General features: G+C 37.8%; 1 protein-coding gene across 2 annotated transcripts in view; it reads left to right on the forward strand.

Moving 5' to 3' along the window:
* Window positions 1-18,362, forward strand: part of Ube2e3 (ubiquitin conjugating enzyme E2 E3) — a 57,528-nt gene extending 39,166 nt beyond the window's left edge. For both annotated transcript variants that reach the window (XM_032903552.1, XM_032903553.1), the window contains exons 4-6: window positions 7,704-7,836; window positions 12,628-12,775; window positions 17,596-18,362. In XM_032903552.1, the coding sequence (XP_032759443.1) occupies window positions 7,704-7,836; window positions 12,628-12,775; window positions 17,596-17,693 (379 nt within the window). In that variant the 3' untranslated portion in view covers window positions 17,694-18,362. The remainder of the gene's footprint in view (window positions 1-7,703; window positions 7,837-12,627; window positions 12,776-17,595) is intronic.
* Window positions 18,363-18,910: the final 548 nt, after the last annotated feature.

Consider the following 18,910-nt stretch of genomic DNA (forward strand, 5'->3'; position numbering starts at 1 on the left):
TACGTATTACATTTCTGTTCCTCAGTTGGAAAAGGTTCTGTTCTTCATACTTCCTGCCTGTTGTGAAGAGACAGTAACAAACATAACTGAGCAAGTGTCCTGCAGTGTGATAGTGAGTCCTTAGGGCACATGCCAAGAAGTGGTGTAGCTGGGTCATACGGTAGATCTGATTTTAGCTTTTTGAGATTTTTCCACACTGATTTCCAGTTTTTCATCCTACCCACAGAGAATGTGGGTCCCCTTTCCTTGCATCCTCACCAAGATTCGTTGGCGTTTCTTGTCTTTATCTCATTCATTCTGACTGAATAAGATGAAATCTCAGAATAGTTTCAGTTTGCATTTCTTTAATTACTAAGAGTGCTGAACACTATTGAACAATTATGCAAATGCCAGGCATGAGAATCACCCCCTCAAATCATTATTTTGGAGGACACAAATCTCCCCAAACAATATGGACTGTTTCTATTGCCCATTGCTATTCTCCAGAGCTTGAAGGTTAAGACCTAATTGTTGAAGATACTATATACTCTTCAGACACACGACTAGGAGGTATTGAGCTAAAATTGAGCTGGAAGCCTCCTTCTTGAGGACTGGTTCTCATAATATTGGTAGGTAGTGTGTGGTCTGCTAAAGGAAAGTAGCAACTGATAATCTTACCCAGGTGAAAGGCCTACAAGTCATAACAGTGACCACCTTGACGAGATGGTCACAATGGTCTAGGGGTTGCAGTTTTATCTTAGGGATGACTAAAGTCTGTCTAATTGGACTTACAGTCCACTCAGGATAAGATTCATGCCTGGTGCTGTAAGCCAGCCAACTACCCATGAGCAGAGAGGTTATAGACCTGGGAGGAGAACCTACCATTTTCCTAATCAATATAACATGTAACTCCATTCTAAATACTTATCATTATACCTACAAGTAAGTGGAGTTCTCACCCACTTATCAAAGAAGCATCTTTTTGCAGCAGATAGAGACTAGATCAGGGATCCACAGATCGTTAAAAATGTGAAGAATACGTGATTATAGGGTGCCCAACCCCAACTAAAAGTAATCAGTGCAACCCCTGTACCCAGGAAAGTCACAGAAGAGCGTTAGAGGGGTTGTAGACCCTGCTAGGAGATCATGTCCCTTAGAAGTGGCATGGCAATTGCACGCATGAAATCTTAGTAATATGATTCTTCCTTGGATGAAGGAGCTGTAGGCAGTCTGTGGCTGCTGAGAGAAGGAGAAAGTTTCCTTCAGGGATGGGCTCATGAATTTCAAGTGGTCAGCCTGGACATGTATACCTAGGAACAACTGTAAGAGGATGCAGTAGACTAAAGATTTACAGTTGTGTATGAACATATATATGTACAGATGTCAGTAGTAGCTAACGGGGAAGTTACAAATCTGGGCAGGAGATAAGGAGCACAGGAATTGTTGAGTGTAGGCAGGCAGAGTGCCAGCTATAATAACAGGTGGTGACACTATGACTAGCAAATGCATTTCTTTTTGATGTGCAATTTTATACTATTATAGATGCTAGTGCTTGTACTTTAAATATTCTTTAAGTACATAAACATTTATTTATTAAACCTTACCTTAATCCCTGAATTGTATGCATCTGACTGGGAGGTTTTTGGTGAACTTTTTGTTTTACTCTTCTTAATTGTCCCTAAAAAATTTATCTAACTTGAGGATTAGAGATCTCTGCTCTCTTCCTTTCCTTCTGTAATACTCATGCTAAGTGGTGATTGCCTCTTTGTGGGAACATGTGTCAGTGTTAGAAGTCACTGCTTATGTTAGGGATATTAATAGTAATCTGTTCATTTCCAGGATTATTTCATTTTTAAATGAAATGAACCAATTCTGAAGTGTCCTTCAAGGACAGATACATATCAGTTCTGATATATAGAGGACTTTTTTTGAAGTATTTATTTACAGTGAACAGTTGAGCTAGTTTTAGCACTTAGAATCAAAAGTAAGTGTTTGCCTTAAGTTTGAGGTATTAATAACTAAATTGCTAGAATACTTGCTAACTTTATTTCTAGAAACTTTTATTTAAAAAAGTGGCCTGAGTGCTTTTTGAAATAGTCATTATTGAGAATATATTTTATTTCCACATATTTTATTAACACTAACAATAACTGGTTTACTCTTTTACTGGAAGGCTAATAGCTATAGATGTTTCCTTCCTGTTTGTAAGCCAGAGCTTGCTTTCCAGTCTTCCCAGGACTTGTCCTCATCATGTTTGCAGGGGATGTGCCTCCCTTGTTCCTCTTTTATTGTCTTTGTCCTGATTCCTTTGTCTCTTCTTTTACAAAAGAAACTCCTCCATTTTATCCTTGCTGTGACATACTTACTGCCTGTCCCTTTTCCTTGGATTCTTTCCTGTCTTAGGCTGATTGATAGGCTGTCCACTTCCCTCCCTGTTCATAGCCCACCGATCTATCACTCTGACAGTACTGTGTTCTCTGTCTTTCATTTTATAACCATTAAATAAGAAGAATATTTTGGCCTTCCATTCTTTGAATATAATCTTAATTTTTGTCTCTATTGTCTTGGGTGTTGAGCTGTGTTTGGAAGATAGGAAAGAGGCCAGAGTGAATACCTGCCGGTGACATGAACTTGAAGCCATTCTGGTTAAACTGGGGTAGTATGGATAATATAGTTTTAAATGCTTAACCTGGTAGCATGGTAAGCTTTGATTTCTTTTTTTAAGTATTGGTTACTTAAAAAAATGCATATAGTTATTCATTTATTGTTATGGAGGAAAGTTGTTCATGTTACTATTGATGGGCAGGTGTGGAAGGTTTCATTTATAGTTGATGGCTAGTATGCTTCCAGAGTTCAGAAAACCTGGTTTCAAGCTGTACTTTAGAGTACATAACAGAAACTTTTTAATAAACCAAGACTTGAATAACATCTACTACTTTTTGCATTAGCATGTACGTTTTTATACGCTCTATAGTTTTTCTTTTAAATAAATATATTACTTTATTGTTACAGGCATTTTTCGTAACAGTTTAGTAGAAACTAAAGCATTACCATGTACCCCTTTGTCTCCTGCCTCCCTCATGCTATCTTCAGTGGCATTCACACCGGTGCTGTGGATGTTGTATATTACAGTCCATGAACTTGCTTTGAACATACATTGCCACACAAGGTCCCTAAAGTCCCTAGTACATGACAGTTGATTTTTGGTGCTGTACATTTTATGAATTTAGACACACACACACACTGATACATTTATCTAGCTTATCACATCAGTACCTATCTTCTGGTACCCTGCCAGCATTTTTATTTTCTCCATAATTTGGACTGTTTCAGGATGTGGTATGTTTGGAATCTTATAGTATATAGCAGAATATAGGTTTTCACAGTATCTTCTTTGACCAAGTAATCTGAATTTAAGGTACATGTGTGTGATTTTGTGTCTTTACCGCTCCTTTGCACTGAATAATAGTTCATCATCTAAATAGAGCAGCTTCTAGTTCAGTTTATATGGCTTGGTTGCTGTGGAGGTTTGTATGTGTTTGGCTGAGGGAATGGCACTATTGGAGGTGTGGCCTTGTTGGAGGAAGTGTGTCACTGGGCTTGGGCTTTAGACCTTTTCTTAGCTACCTTCAGAACAAGACGTAGAACTCTCACCTCCTTCTGTGCTGTGACTGACTGGAAGCTGCTATGATCCTGCCTTGATACTAATAATGGGCTGAAACTGAACCTGTAAGCCAGCCCCAATTAAATGTTCTATATAAGAATTGTCTTGGTCATGGTGTCTGTTCACAGCTGCTTGCCAGTTATGACAATTATGAATATTACTGCTATGTACAAGCTTTTGTGTTGAATTTTCTGTTTCCTGGTTAAATAGCAACAAATGTTATTGCTGAATCATATAGTAAGATGAACTTAGTCTCTAAGAAACTGTTAAAGTATCTTCCAAAGTGAATTATCCACACGCAAAATCAGGGGAAATCTAGACATTTTTCATTGCCTATGTCATTTTGCTTTACTAGTACTGTGCCCTCTGCTGAAAAGCTGCCTTTGCTTTATTGTTACTTTTGCAGTTACGAATGTTAACTGTAGTTGGGCGACTCTCTGGGTTCTCCATTCTGTTCTCTTGCTCTTTTTCACCTGTATACACTGATGTCATTTTTGGGGCTTTGCAGTTGTGTTGTAAGTTTGGGTAATACCTGTCTTCTTCATTCCTTCCTTCCTTAGCAAATATTCTGAGTTCTTCTCTACACAAACTTTAGAATCAATTTGTTGGTATCTAGAATAATTTGTTATGTTTTATTTGGGGAGTGGGCTAGCATCGATATGTAGATGAAGTTAGAATTGACATTTGGGCACTAGTTTCCCTCTGAATTTGATAGGCAGATTATCTAATTTTATTTTTTTAACATTTCTATTTTATGGACAAATGTTTTTCCTGTTTATGTGTATATACACTATGTGCATGCAGTGCCCACTGAGGCCAGAAGAGGGCATTGGCACTTGTGAAACTGGAGTTACAGATGGTGATAGGCCATGATGTGGGTTCTAGGAACAGGACCTGGGTCCTCTACAGAGCAGCCAGTGCTCTCAACTGCTGAGTCATTTCTCAAAGCTACTTAATTTTATTAATATTTTACTTTTATTTTTTAAATTAGCAACAGCTTTTCCATATGGGATTTTTATACATACTTCATTTTGTTGACTACACCCTCTTCTGGTTTCTTGAGTTTAATTTTCAGTTGACTTAACTACTTTAAAATTTAGTTACTCAATGCATGGGAAATTACCATTGGGCCCATCAGTGATATCATTGCTGACCTTACATCAAGAGTTGTTTCTACAGAAAAATGAGGAAAGAAATCCAGCTTGAAACTATTTTAAAAACAGGAGAGAAATTAGAGATGACACATAAAGGGAATACTTTTAAGGAGTGTTTCTGTTAAAGGAACAATAATTTGAGTTAAAAGCTAGAAGGGATAGAGAAACAAGTTTGTCTTTTAGTCAAGTTTGGGAAAATGCCATTGCTGGATTCTTGTGGATGTTGTTGACTTGAAAGAGAAAAGTCTATGGTATAAGGCAAGAAGGAAGGTTGTAGAGTTCTTCCCTGTGGAAAGGAGAGAAACAGAAAGCATGGAGGTCAGAGGAAAAGATACAGGAATGCTTGCTCAGTTTTGCCAGTTTTTTTTCCCGCTCAGCTGTGAGATGCTTTGAGCTGACAGACTCAGTCCTGAAGCTCTCCTTTCCCATGTCTCTTGGTGGGAAAGAGTCTCTTGTCTATTCCAAGAGATGCTGTAAAGGAAATGAAAATAGACTCCTTAGGCTAGATGCTTCTCTTATAGTCCTGATGTAATAGAGTTAAATGGACCCTTTTTCATGCAACATAAGAGGGGGAAACAAACTTTAGAATCAGGAATTTGGTTTTACAGTGGGAATCTCTTCTGCCATGTAATAGGATTTAAGATGGATTCTTTACCCTCTCCATCTTTATTTCTTTAAGGGTGGTAGATTTGTCCAAAGCATCATCTTTTCAGTGTACAATTCCACAGTCCATTAAAGTACATTGACCTTAACTTACCTTCTGTTCAGTCATCTGAATTTGGTTATTTGGAAGTTTGGGTATTTACACAAGTAAGTATTTGTAAAATCTGTTGGGAGAGCAGAGATAACCACAGTGAAATTAGAGTAGCAAATAGAATTGTTTGATGGCTATCAGAAAAGCCTTTTTGACATAAGTCATTTGAACTTCACTAGATTTACAATGTCAGTTTTGCAGGATTAATAACATGTAGCTAAGCTGATGCCCTATTAATATGGTTGCAGTACTACTTTGCACTACTTAAATAGATCTTTTAAATAGATCATTTCTAGATTGATGGGTAGTTTAAAAGAACAAAAGCATATACATGCTTGCAGAAAGCCAGGATAATTTTCAGTGTAAAAATCTAGAGAAAAATGGATAGGACAGATGTCTCAGCCATTAAGGATGCATACCTTTGTAGAGAGGACTTCAGTTTGACTCTCAGCACCCATAACAAGTCACCCAGTATTTCAGGGGATGAGCACTTTCACTCATGCACATGACCTCCCCGGCCCACTCCCACCTGCATATACATATGATTAAAGAGAAAATGAAATTCTGAACAAATAGAGGAAAATGGCAATCTGTGAGGTGTTTGAGCAATGATTATAGGAGTCACTGAGTTACATTACCATCCAGAAATTGTGAGTTTAAATTATATTTAACTATTTTATTTTTATTGTATAAATGATACTGATGTTTAGCACATTGCATGTTTCTATGGTTCAATAGAATTCAAGTCCTGATTTCTTAACATTCTCCGACAGTGACCTAGGATTCTTGAAGGTGATTCCGGGGCTGGGAGGTTAAAGCATCTCCTCATACCAGGAAGGAAGAATATACTCTAAAATGTCATGTTAGAAGTGTATCGGGGTGTACTCTAAAATGCTGGCATGTTAGAAGCGTGTTGGAGCTGTTTTGTAGACTCTTTCTCTGTGCAGAAATCTATGATTCAAGCACCAAAATAATTAAAAGCAATAATGAATTATAAAGCATTGGAAAGAAATAGTACTTTATGAGTTCATATCAATAATATATAACGTTTATATAATCAAGAGCAAGAAGGGGCTGAAGACAGCTGTTAAATGTGGAGGAATAACTGGAGTTGAAAAATTATGATTATGCCAATATCATAGGAGCGTTCAGAGGATTCCGAGCGAGTGTGTTAAATCTAGAGGAGAATTTTGAATAGAGAGAATGGTATTTGCATGGTAGTAATGTAACCAAAGAGTACATATTGAATAAAGAACAGTTAGTAATTAAGCAGTAGGAACTTTGGAAAGCATCTTCAATGGGTGAAACTTAATATCACCAGTGAGGGACAGGACACCAAATCATGTGCTTCACAATGTCATGACCCCAAAATGACATGATTTATTTAGTGTTTTAGTTAGCAGTGTGTTACTTGAGTCTCATCAGAGAACCACAGGCAAACTCAAGTGTTGCTGTACATTTATTTCTTTTAAGGACTATATTCTGCCAAATAAAGTCAGAAAGAATAAATTCTGATAGGACCCATGGTAAAGGAAAGGAAAAGCATGAGTGGGTGTGCTGAGGTGCACATGGTGGATTTTGCACTCCAGATGGGAAGGCAAGATGATTCCAAGTTCTAGGCCAGCCTAGAGTTACATAGTAAACTCCCGTCTTGGACTAGATTTAGGTATAAGATTTTCTTGACTCCCAAGACTGGATCTTTTATCTGAGGGGGAGGGATATATTACAGAGTTGGTTGACAATTTTATCATACAAATTATAGATTAGTGTGGTTGTTGACATTTAGTAACTATTGACTTGTTAATTATTTTTGGAAGAGTACACGTAGGTATTTATCACAATTTGTCACAATGTAAGCAAGTCGTGTGTTTGTGTGTGTGTTTGTGTGTATAGGGTGTAGCAAGAGGGAAGGGAGAATAGGAGGCAGATCGCAAAATGGTAATAGGAGATATCCAATAAACTTATAGTTTCTGTGTTTTCGTTATAATTTTCTGTTTGGAATATTTCAGAATTTATACCTGTGTGCAAGAACACATCTTGTTGGTCTTACTGCTTTAGATTGATTATTTAACTTCTAATTTTGCATTCCTCTTAGGATGTTACCTGTATTATTTATAGATGTATATATTAATTTTTAATTTCTTTTAAATAGTGCTGGGCCTAAAGGAGATAACATTTATGAATGGAGGTCAACTATACTTGGTCCACCAGGTTCTGTGTATGAAGGTGGTGTTTTTTTTCTGGATATCACATTTTCTTCAGATTATCCATTTAAGCCACCAAAGGTAAGAGCTTATGTGTACATTAATATTTATCCTCCTCTAAAACCCAGTTATTCTAGAATTTATATGTATATTACTGTAATAATTTTTATTTAATTGTTGTTTATGAATTAATATGGAAACTCAGAACCAAATTTTAAAACCAAAAAGTTGCTGACTTTTGCCTTTTAAAAATAATTTTATATTCGATATAGTTTACTAATAGTAAATAAAACTGTGCATTGAAGAAAACATAAATGTGAACATACGTGAAATTCCCTCTGAAATAAGACTCATTTGTAGCTTTCAGAAATAGGTTAATAATAAGGATTTGTCTTTATTCCTAGATAAGCAAAAACTATAAAACTAGCCAATACTTCCATATTCATTTTGTGCCTTCTGTGAATGTAATACAAGATTGAAGAGTGGTAGGCTCACTTCCACTGTCTTCTCAATTCCTTTAAAAAGGTTGATTGCTGCTTGGGTAACAAAGGGGAAACTATGGTTTTGCAGAGCTTAAACATGATGCTTATTTGAAGGCCGTCTTCCTCGCCTGACTTCTCAGTATACAGTAGTCAAGTAAAAACCCTAATACTTCCTCTGTGGAGCTGAGTTTGCTGAAGAGGAATCCCGCCCCCAACTTGTAAAATGCTTTTCTTTTTTAATGCAATATATTCTGATAATGATTTCCCCTCCTCCAACTCCCCCCAGATCTATCCTACTTTCCCTCCTGCCCAAATCCCTTCTTTCTCTTTCCTTAGGATACAAACAGGCATCTAAATAATAAAATTAAATAAAGTAAAAACAAATCAAAATAGGACAAAACAAATAAAAACAACAAAAGAGCCAAAGATATTTCCTGATTTTTTTCTTTTATGGGGTTCCTTGTGTGAAAAATGCTTTTTGTTTTAAATCCTGAAAATACTTAAATATATTTGTGATCCAGTGTATTTCTCTATGTGTGTATCTATTTATTTACCTATCCACACCTTCCCCCCTGTCCTCCCTTGTCTGTCTGTCTGTCTGTCTGTCTGTCTCTGTCTCTCTCTCTCTCTCTCTCTCTCTCTCTCTCTCTCTCTCTCTCTCTCTCTCTCTCTCTCTCTCTCTCTGTGGGTGTGTGTTTGTGTTCGTTCTATAAAGGCTTACTTCATGATTTTTAGAAAGGACATTTTTCTGGACAGTGTTCTCTAACACAGTGTAACAATAGTTCCACCTAGTGGTGTGTACCTCAAATTACAGACAAGATGGTTTCTTTCTATCTCTGACCCCTTCCCATACACACACACTTCCCTCCCCCGTATCCACTTCTCCCCTTCTGTTTCCTCATCAGAAAAGAGCAGGGCTCTAAGAGAAAACAGTCAGAGAGGACAAAACAAGATACAAGACAAGGCAAAGCCCTCATATGAGGCTGGACAAGACAACCCAATTGGAGGAAACGGTTCCCCAAAACAGGCTGGGCGAAGCACTGGCAGAATATCACTGGGAACCATTTTACTAGTTTTTGTTTGTTTGTGTTTTTCCAAATGGTTTGATTCTGCCTCAGGACTCTAGGCTGTCCAGTTTCTGGTTCCTGGCCATCCAGGCTGTGTAGGGCGTGGTCTCCCTCAGTGGGCCTCATTAAACCAGTTATTGGTTCATCATCCCACATACTCTTTGCCACCATTGTTCCAGCATACCTGGAAGGCGGGACAGAGTGTAGACAAGGTTTTTGTGGCTGTGTTAGTGTCTAGGTTTCTGTTCTATAGCCTATAGAGAATCGTCTTGTGCCCAAGAGACTAGAATGCAGGGGTGAAGACTCCATGAAGGTCCTGGTTTGACCTCTTTGCATTCAGTGAGTTATATAAATGTTGCCACACTATTGCCCCTTCCCCCATTCAGAGAGCACCCCTCTGTCCTTGTATCAGCCTGGGTTGTTTAGGGATCTCTACGGGACCCCCTCTGACTAACAACTTGACCAAATACCACCCAATTCCACCATTGGAAGCCTTCCCTGGCTACAACAGATGTCCACTTCAGACTCCATTACTGAGAGTCCTCACGAGGGTTACCTTCATAGCTTCCGAAAGATTTTCACTGAACTGTTTCCACCCTCACCCGATGCCTCTCACGGCAAGCTATCTCTCCTTGTAATCTCTTCCTTCCTCCCTCCCCGCCCCACTGGATTCCTACTGCCCCTGTCTCCATCTGCTCTTGCTCCTGTTCCCACCTCTCCCTAGACCACCTGCAGAATCTGTTCCATTTCCTCTTGCCACAGAGGTCCCCAGAGCTCTCTTTACCTGACCTCTTTGATGGGTTAGATCTTGATGATCATTTACTTAACAGCAATAAACACTTATATGTTGAGTAGATATCATCTTTTCCTTTCTGACTCTGGGTTACTTCACTCAGGATGGTATTTTTCTAGTTACATCATTTGCCTGCAAATTTCATGTCCTTTTTTTTTTTTTTTTTTTTTTTTAAACAGCTAAGAAATACTTCCCTGTGTGCCTCATTTTCTGACAAGATGGTCCTCTAATGACCTGGGAAGATTTACTTCAAATTAAGGCTGTGTTTGAGTGTTTACAGTGTGGCCCATTAGAATCTAAGGTCCTGAAAGTTATGTTTAGAAGCTCTTAAAGTCTTATGTCCACCTTGCTAACTCAGAGTCAGAACGTCATGCTAGAGTGCCATTAATTAGATCCTCATTTAGAATGATAAATGTCAGCTTATTACCAACTGCTCAAGTTTTATTCTTTTGTTGTTTTCTGTATAATGTTTAGTAAACCTCATATCTATTTTTATAAATAGTAAAACTTCCACATGCATAGTTTTTCATATTGGAAATTGGTTTTAACACTTTCGAAAATAGGGGAAAAGTTAACAAGATATAGTTGTATGATATTATTCTTGTATGTGAGGAAGAAATAATGTAATTTAAAAGATACTTACATTTCCTTAGCACTATTAGTGGAAGTGGAAATTGTTTAGTAGAAGGGCTTTGAACTATAATCCTGTATATGGCTTGCCATTTTTATTTGTATGTGGCTATTTATGGATTTAGAAGTTTATTTAGAAGTTCCAGTGTGTTACATTTATAACTTTGTAATGTTGCTTCTCTCCTTGTTAAGGCAGATTTTTCCATTCTTAAACCCTATTCCAAAATAAAACATAAATAAAATTTGTGATATTTTGGTAATAAGACTTCTTTCATTTCCTCTCACTTTCTCCTCTCCTTCTCTCAAATATATGTTTTTGTTTTTTGAGACAGAGTTTTTCTGTGTAGCTCTGGCTGTCCTGGAAAAGACCAGGCTGGCCTCGAACTCACAGAGATCTGTGTGCCACTTCTGCCTGGTCTATAGTGTTTGAGTTCACTTAAGCTGTTGAACTTCCTAAAGAGAAACAAACATTTTGTTACTGGATATTAATTTGTTTATTTACTATTGATAGCTAGGAGATTTCAGTATATTGGTTTTATTTGAAAATAATTTCTGTCTTTGATGTAGTCAGCTCAGTCATTTGGACAAACAAGTATTCCATTTTCTTGAACAACCTTGTCTATGGAAGCACAAAGTACATGTATAATTTTAAGTTAACATAGCCACATTAAATAAATAAGCAACTGAATTAATTTTAAAGGTATATTTAACCCTATATACCTAGAGTATTACCATTTCAACATGCTGGAAGTAATATTCATAAGAATATTATTAAGCTCTTTTATGGTTTTTTTAGTACTGAGTCTTTGAAACATGGTATGTTGCCTAGTTATATTTCGGATCTCTGTATTCACATACAGACTGCTCTGTAGCCCCTATTAAGCCATGTTAGGTAGTACATTAATGTGTTCCTCCACTCTTCCTGCTTTTCTTTTGCCCCCACCCCCCGAAAAAGCACTTTTGGGTATTTTTTCCTGTTCCCAGATTCTTCTTTGAAGCTCACAGTACATTGCAAATTCTAAGATCAGAAAATTCTTTTTTTCAACAAGTCCAAGTGACGAATTTATTTCTCAACTACTTTTTGCATTTGCTTAGAAACATACAAGTATTTATTCCTGAAAAAGAGATGCCAGTTTCTTTGACCCATAACTGAAAACTTTGCTTTTTTATGTCAGTGTCTATAGGAGAGTGACTTAGAGAAAGGAAGGTAACACGGATGGTGACTGCAGCCTTTCTCCCAGTCTTTCATTTTATTCTGATGTGAAAGAGGCTTGGCTGAGTTGGTGATACTCCTTACTTTTACTAAAAGCTGACCTGTTTAAAGAATCATTCATACTTTCTTCTTACCTTTGATGCCAAAATATTCTCCACTTTCCATGTTCATGTATGTCCACAAATATGTATATGGTATATGGCTACATGTGTAAATGCATAATACCATTCTTTAGGTATTCATTATTCACCTATTCACTTTTTTCTTAAACCACGGTAATACTTGGTAGGGCATGCCAATAGTCCCAGTACTCAGAAAACAGAGGCAGGAGGATTGCCGTAAGTTTGAAACCAAGGCAGTGTGCACAGCAAGTTCATGCCAGCCAGACCTACATACCTAGAGACCTGTGTCAAAAACAAAATTACAATAACAAAAATAAATGAGCTAAAAATAGTTTTCTAAGTCCAAATAAAACCAAAAATCAGTACTTTTAACTAAAATAAAACTAATAAAATATTTAACTTTTAAAATATTTTAAAAATAGGCTTAAATAAAACTAGCTGTTGTTTGATCCAACGTGAGAATAGTGCTGGTAGTAATTTGCTGTCGGTGTCATCTGTAATGTGTTGCTGTTGGGATGAATTGGTGATAGACTTGTTTGCTTCCTGTTTGTGCTGTGCTGTGTAGGTTACCTTCCGCACCAGAATCTACCACTGCAACATCAACAGTCAGGGAGTCATCTGCCTGGATATTCTGAAAGACAACTGGAGTCCCGCTTTGACTATTTCAAAGGTTTTGCTCTCTATTTGTTCCCTTTTGACAGATTGCAACCCTGGTAAGCAAATGTTTATGAATCTACAAATAAAATGTTTGTTTAATGTTGGTCAAGACATAAATTTTATCATTAGCAAGATCAGCCTCAGAAATAAGCAGTGTCCACTAAGAGACTAGGTATTAAAGAATGAGACAACTCAGAACTCACAGGGAGACAGTTGTCAATAGTATGTCAAGATACAGGGATCTGTAAGGATGTATACACACTGTAGTAATGTTAAACTCATAGCACTGAGTGCCTGCAGAAAGAAACAGGAAAGAGCATATGTTAGCAGCTTGACAGCACACCTAAAAGCTCTAGAACAAAAAGAAGCAAATACACCCAGGAGGAGTAGAAGGCAGGAAATAATCAAACTCAGAGCCGAAATCAACCAAGTAGAAACAAAAAGGACCATAGAAAGAATCAACAGAACCAAAAGTTGGTTCTTTGAGAAAATCAACAAGATAGATAAACCCTTAGCCAGACTAACAAGAGGACACAGAGAGTGCGTCCAAATTAACAAAATCAGAAATGAAAAGGGAGACATAACTACAGATTCAGAGGAAATTCAAAAATATCATCAGATCTTACTATAAAAGCCTATATTCAACAAAACTTGAAAATCTGCAGGAAATGGACAATTTCCTAGACAGATACCAGGTACCAAGGTTAAATCAGGAACAGATAAACCAGTTAAACAACCCCATAACTCCTAAGGAAATAGAAGCAGTCATTAAAGGTCTCCCAACCAAAAAGAGCCCAGGTCCAGACGGGTTTAGTGCAGAATTCTATCAGACCTTCATAGAAGACCTCGTACCAATACTATCCAAACTATTCCACAAAATTGAAACAGATGGAGCACTACTGAATTCCTTCTATGAAGCCACAATTACTCTTATACCTAAACCACAAAAAGACCCAACAAAGAAAGAGAACTTCAGACCAATTTCCCTTATGAATATCGACACAAAATACTCAATAAAATTCTGGCAAACCGAATCCAAGAGCACATCAAAACAATCATCCACCATGATCAAGTAGGCTTCATCCCAGGCATGCAGGGATGGTTTAATATACTGGAAAACCATCAACGTGATCCATTATATAAACAAACTGAAAGAACAAAACCACATGATCATTTCATTAGATGCTGAGAAAGCATTTGACAAAATTCAACACCCCTTCATGGTAAAAGTCCTGGAAAGAATAGGAATTCAAGGCCCATACCTAAACATAGTAAAAGCCATATACAGCAAACCAGTTGCTAACATTAAACTAAATGGAGAGAAACTTGAAGCAATCCCACTAAAATCAGGGACTAGACAAGGCTGCCCACTCTCTCCCTACTTATTCAATATAGTTCTTGAAGTTCTAGCCAGAGCAATCAGACAACAAAAGGAGGTCAAGGGATACAGATCGAAAAGAAGAAGTCAAAATATCACTATTTGCAGATGATATGATAGTATATTTAAGTGATGCCAAAAGTTCCACCAGAGAACTACTAAAGCTGATAAACAACTTCAGCAAAGTGGCTGGGTATAAAATTAACTCAAATAAATCAGTAGCCTTCCTCTACACAAAAGAGAAACAAGCCGAGAAAGAAATTAGGGAAACGACACCCTTCATAATAGACCCAAATAATATAAAATACCTCGGTGTGACTTTAACCAAGCAAGTAAAAGATTTGTACAATAAGAACTTCAAGACACTGAAGAAATTGAAGAAGACCTCAGAAGATGGAAAGATCTCCCATGCTCATGGATTGGCAGGATTAATATAGTAAAAATGGCCATTTTACCAAAAGCGATCTACAGATTCAATGCAATCCCCATCAAAATACCAATCCAATTCTTCAAAGAGTTAGACAGAACAATTTGCAAATTCATCTGGAATAACAAAAAACCCAGGATAGCTAAAACTATCCTCAACAATAAAAGGACTTCAGGGGGAATCACTATCCCTGAACTCAAGCAGTATTACAGAGCAATAGTGATAAAAACTGCATGGTATTGGTACAGACACAGACAGATAGACCAATGGAACAGAATTGAAGACCCAGAAATGAACCCACACACCGATGGGCACTTGATTTTTTTGACAAAGGAGCCAAAACCATCCAATGGAAAAAAAGATAGCATTTTCAGCAAATGGTGCTGGTTCAACTGGAGGTCAGCATGTAGAAGAATGCAGATCGATCCATGCTTATCACCCTGTACAAAGCTTAAGTCCAAGTGGATCAAGGACCTCCACATCAAACCAGACACACTCAAACTAATAGAAGAAAAAACTAGGGAAGCATCTGGAACACATGGGCACTGGAAAAAATTTCCTGAACAAAACACCAATGGCTTATGCTCTAAGATCAAGAATCGACAAATGGGATCTCATAAAACTGCAAAGCTTCTGTAAGGCAAAGGACACTGTGGTTAGGACAAAAAACGGCAACCAACAGATTGGGAAAAGATCTTTACCAATCCTACAACAGATAGAGGCCTTATATCCAAAATATACAAAGAACTCAAGAAGTTAGACCCAGGGGAGACAACCCTATTAAAAAAATGGGGTTCAGAGCTAAACAAAGAATTCACAGCTGAGGAATGCCGAATGGCTGAGAAACACCTAAAGAAATGTTCAACATCTTTAGTCATAAGGGAAATGCAAATCAAAACAACCCTGAGATTTCACCTCACACCAGTGAGAATGGCTAAGATCAAAAACTCAGGTGACAGCAGATGCCGGTGAGGATGGGGAGAAAGAGGAACACTCCTAATTGTTGGTGGGATTGCAGACTGGTACAACCATTCTGGAAATCAGTCTGGAGGTTCCTCAGAAAATTGGACATTGAACTGCCTGAGGATCCATCCAGCTATACCTCTCTTGGGCATATACCCAAAAGATGCCCCAACATATAAAAAAGACACGTCCTCCACTATGTTCATCGCAGCCTTATTTATAATAGCCAGAAGCTGGAAAGAACCCAGATGCCCTTCAACAGAGGAATGGATACAGAAAATGTGGTACATCTACACAATGGAATATTATTCCGCTATCAAAAACAATGACTTTATGAAATTCGTAGGCAAATGGTCGGAACTGGAAAATATCATCCTGAGTGAGGTAACCCAATCACAGAAAAACACACATGGTATGCACTCATTGATAAGTGGCTATTAGCCCAAATGCTTGAATTGCCCTAGATGAACACATGAAACTCAAGACGGATGATCAAAATGTGAATGCTTCACTCCTTCTTTAAAAGGGGAACAAGAATACCCTTGGCAGGGAATAGAGCGGCAAAGATTAAAACAGAGACAGAAGGAACACCCATTCAGAGCCTGCCCCACATGTGGCCCATGCATATACAGCCATCCAATTAGACAAGATGGATGAAGCAAAGAAGTGCAGGCCGACAGGAGCCAGATGTAGATCTCTCCCGAGAGACACAGCCAGAATACAGCAAACACAGAGGCCAATGCCAGCAGCAAACCACTGAACTGAGAATAGGACCCCGTTGAAGGAATCAGAGAAAGAACTGGAAGAGCTTGAAGGGGCTCGAGACCCCATATGTACAACAATGCCAAGCAACCAGAGCTTCCAGGGACTAAGCCACTACCTAAAAGACTATATATACATGGACTGACCCTGGACTCTGACCTCATAGGTAGCAATGAATATCCTAGTAAGAGCACCAGTGGAAGGGGAAGCCCTGGGTCCTGCTAAGACTGAACCCCAGTGAACTAGATTGTTGGGGGAGGGTGGCAAGGGGGGAGGATGGGGAGGGGAACACCCATAAGAAGGGGAGGGGGGATTAGGGGATGTTTGCCCGAAACCAGGAAAGGAATAACATTCAAATGTAAATAAGAAATACTCAAGTTAATAAAAAAAAAAAAAAAAAAGACATACATAGACTATCTGAAAAACGGGGTTAACAGTTGTGTGCCAGGGCTTGGATCCTGAGTTTTTGGCGTCCAGAAGGGAAACCCTTTACTGTGTCTGTATTGGCTTTATTTGGCACACTTTCTGTGCCATATGTACATACATAAACGTTTAACCTCAGGTTCAACTTTTACTTCAAAATTCTATTTAAAGTGAAATGACAGGTAAGTTTTTAGTCAGCTTATGTTTACAATTATAGACATTACTGTATGACCAGCAAGGAACAATTCACTCTGAATTAGCATTATAAGATAGAAGCTTTATGTGAAACTTAGATTAAGACGCATAACAAAACAAAAAATGTAGCTTCCCATTATCTACCAGACTTTGTTAGTTGAATAAAATACCAAGAATAGCATGACAGGGAACTTGCATCAGTGACATCTCAACAGAATATCTTAGGGCACCCAAGCAAGACCCACACAGTGACATCAGCAGTTTCACAAGTCTCTTCCCCTAAATGATGACCTACAGATGATCAGTGGCTGCTGGGGAAGCAAGAACATGTCTTTTCTAGTGATGAGCCCCTGATAGGGTGATGTCTTTATTCTAAGTGGTCATCCCTAAAGACATGGACTGAAAAGAGAGGGAGAGAAGAAGGAATGTACATATATTTAACATTAAAGAAAGAGGTCATGGCTTCATAGGGATGTAAAAGTAATGTAAATATAGTAGTCCTCTGTGATTCTCAAAAAAAAAATAACTTTAAGTTTAAAATATTTGTTAAATAAAATACATATTTTTTCTAAATATTAGACTATATAGCTGTTTCTAGACTATTTTTTATGAAAAGTAAGGTCATTCTGAATTAAAATGCTGCCGAAATATAACTGTTTTAATATAATGCCTTGTTATAACTATATGTTTAATGCATGCATGTTTTAATGTCCTTTTCACTTTTCCAGCGGACCCTCTGGTTGGAAGCATAGCCACTCAGTATTTGACCAACAGAGCAGAACACGACAGGATAGCCAGACAGTGGACCAAGAGATACGCAACATAATTCACATAATTTGTATGCGGTGTGAAGGAGCAGAAGGCCTCTTCCCACTGTGCTGCGGATCTTTATAGCCTTTACAATACGGACTTCTGTGTATATGTTATACTGACTCTACTCTTGCCTTTATCTCTGGAGACTGGGAGACCCCCAAAAGGTAAATGCTACCAAGAGTAGAACTTCGTAGCTGTAGATTAGTTACGTTTAAAATGCCTACTTGCAAGTCTTGCTTCTTTGGGATATCAAAATGTATTTTGTGATGTACTAAGGATACTGGTCCTGAAGTCTACCAAATATTATAGTGCATTTTAGCCTAATTCATTATCTGTATGAAGTTATAAAAGTAGCTGTAGATGACTAGGAATTATGTCATTTGTATTAAGCCCAGATCTATTTCTGAGTATGTGGTTCATGCTGTTGTGAAAATGTTTTACCTTTGTCAGTTTGTAATGAAAGGATTTCCTTCTACCCTTTGTAGCTCAGAGAGCACTGATGTATCATCTCAAACACAATAAACATGCTCCTGAAGGCAGAGTTTCTTGTCATAATGTTGAAAGTCTTGTCAGAAGGTGTGTCTGAGATGATTGTTGATGGAATAAGGATGTGGCTATGAAGATTGGTTATTAAGGACTAGTACAAACGAATGAATTATTAAATCGAAAACATTTAAAAATCTTAAGTGTGTAGAGTTTTTTCCTTTAAGGAGAGAATACAGTGGGCTTAAATGTGAAGCTGGATTTAAACCATTGGTCTTAAAAGACAACAACATATAAATTCTACGTGGACAATGTAATATTTAAATTGAAAATGAAGTCCTGGATCATTCAGAACTCACTCCATGTCTTAACAAAGCATTTTGTTTCCAAATTGGTGATTTCTGTTCAACATTGGGCAATATTGCCAGATAATTGCTATGCTGTTATTGCTTTTCTATGGTGCTTTTCCCTTTAATCCTGATCCTGAATTTTTATGGTGCATTATTGTTACTGTGATACATGGCCGGCAGGTGTAGCCAGAGGCTCACAAGTCCTGTTTGCCCTGAAGGTAGAGTGTGTGAGTGTGCAGGCAGGACATGCAAGTTATAAGACTTTAGGGTCAGATTACTTCTAAGTGTGATTATTAAGTTGTAAGACTTTAGGGTCAGATTGCTTCTAAGTGTGACTATTAAGTAGGCTTTTAAGCTTGTAATGATTAAGCTTGCTTAAGAGAACTGTAAACAATAT

The sequence above is a fragment of the Rattus rattus genome, chromosome 5 (genome assembly GCF_011064425.1).
Source record: "Rattus rattus isolate New Zealand chromosome 5, Rrattus_CSIRO_v1, whole genome shotgun sequence".
In the NCBI taxonomy this organism is placed as follows: domain Eukaryota; kingdom Metazoa; phylum Chordata; class Mammalia; order Rodentia; family Muridae; genus Rattus; species Rattus rattus.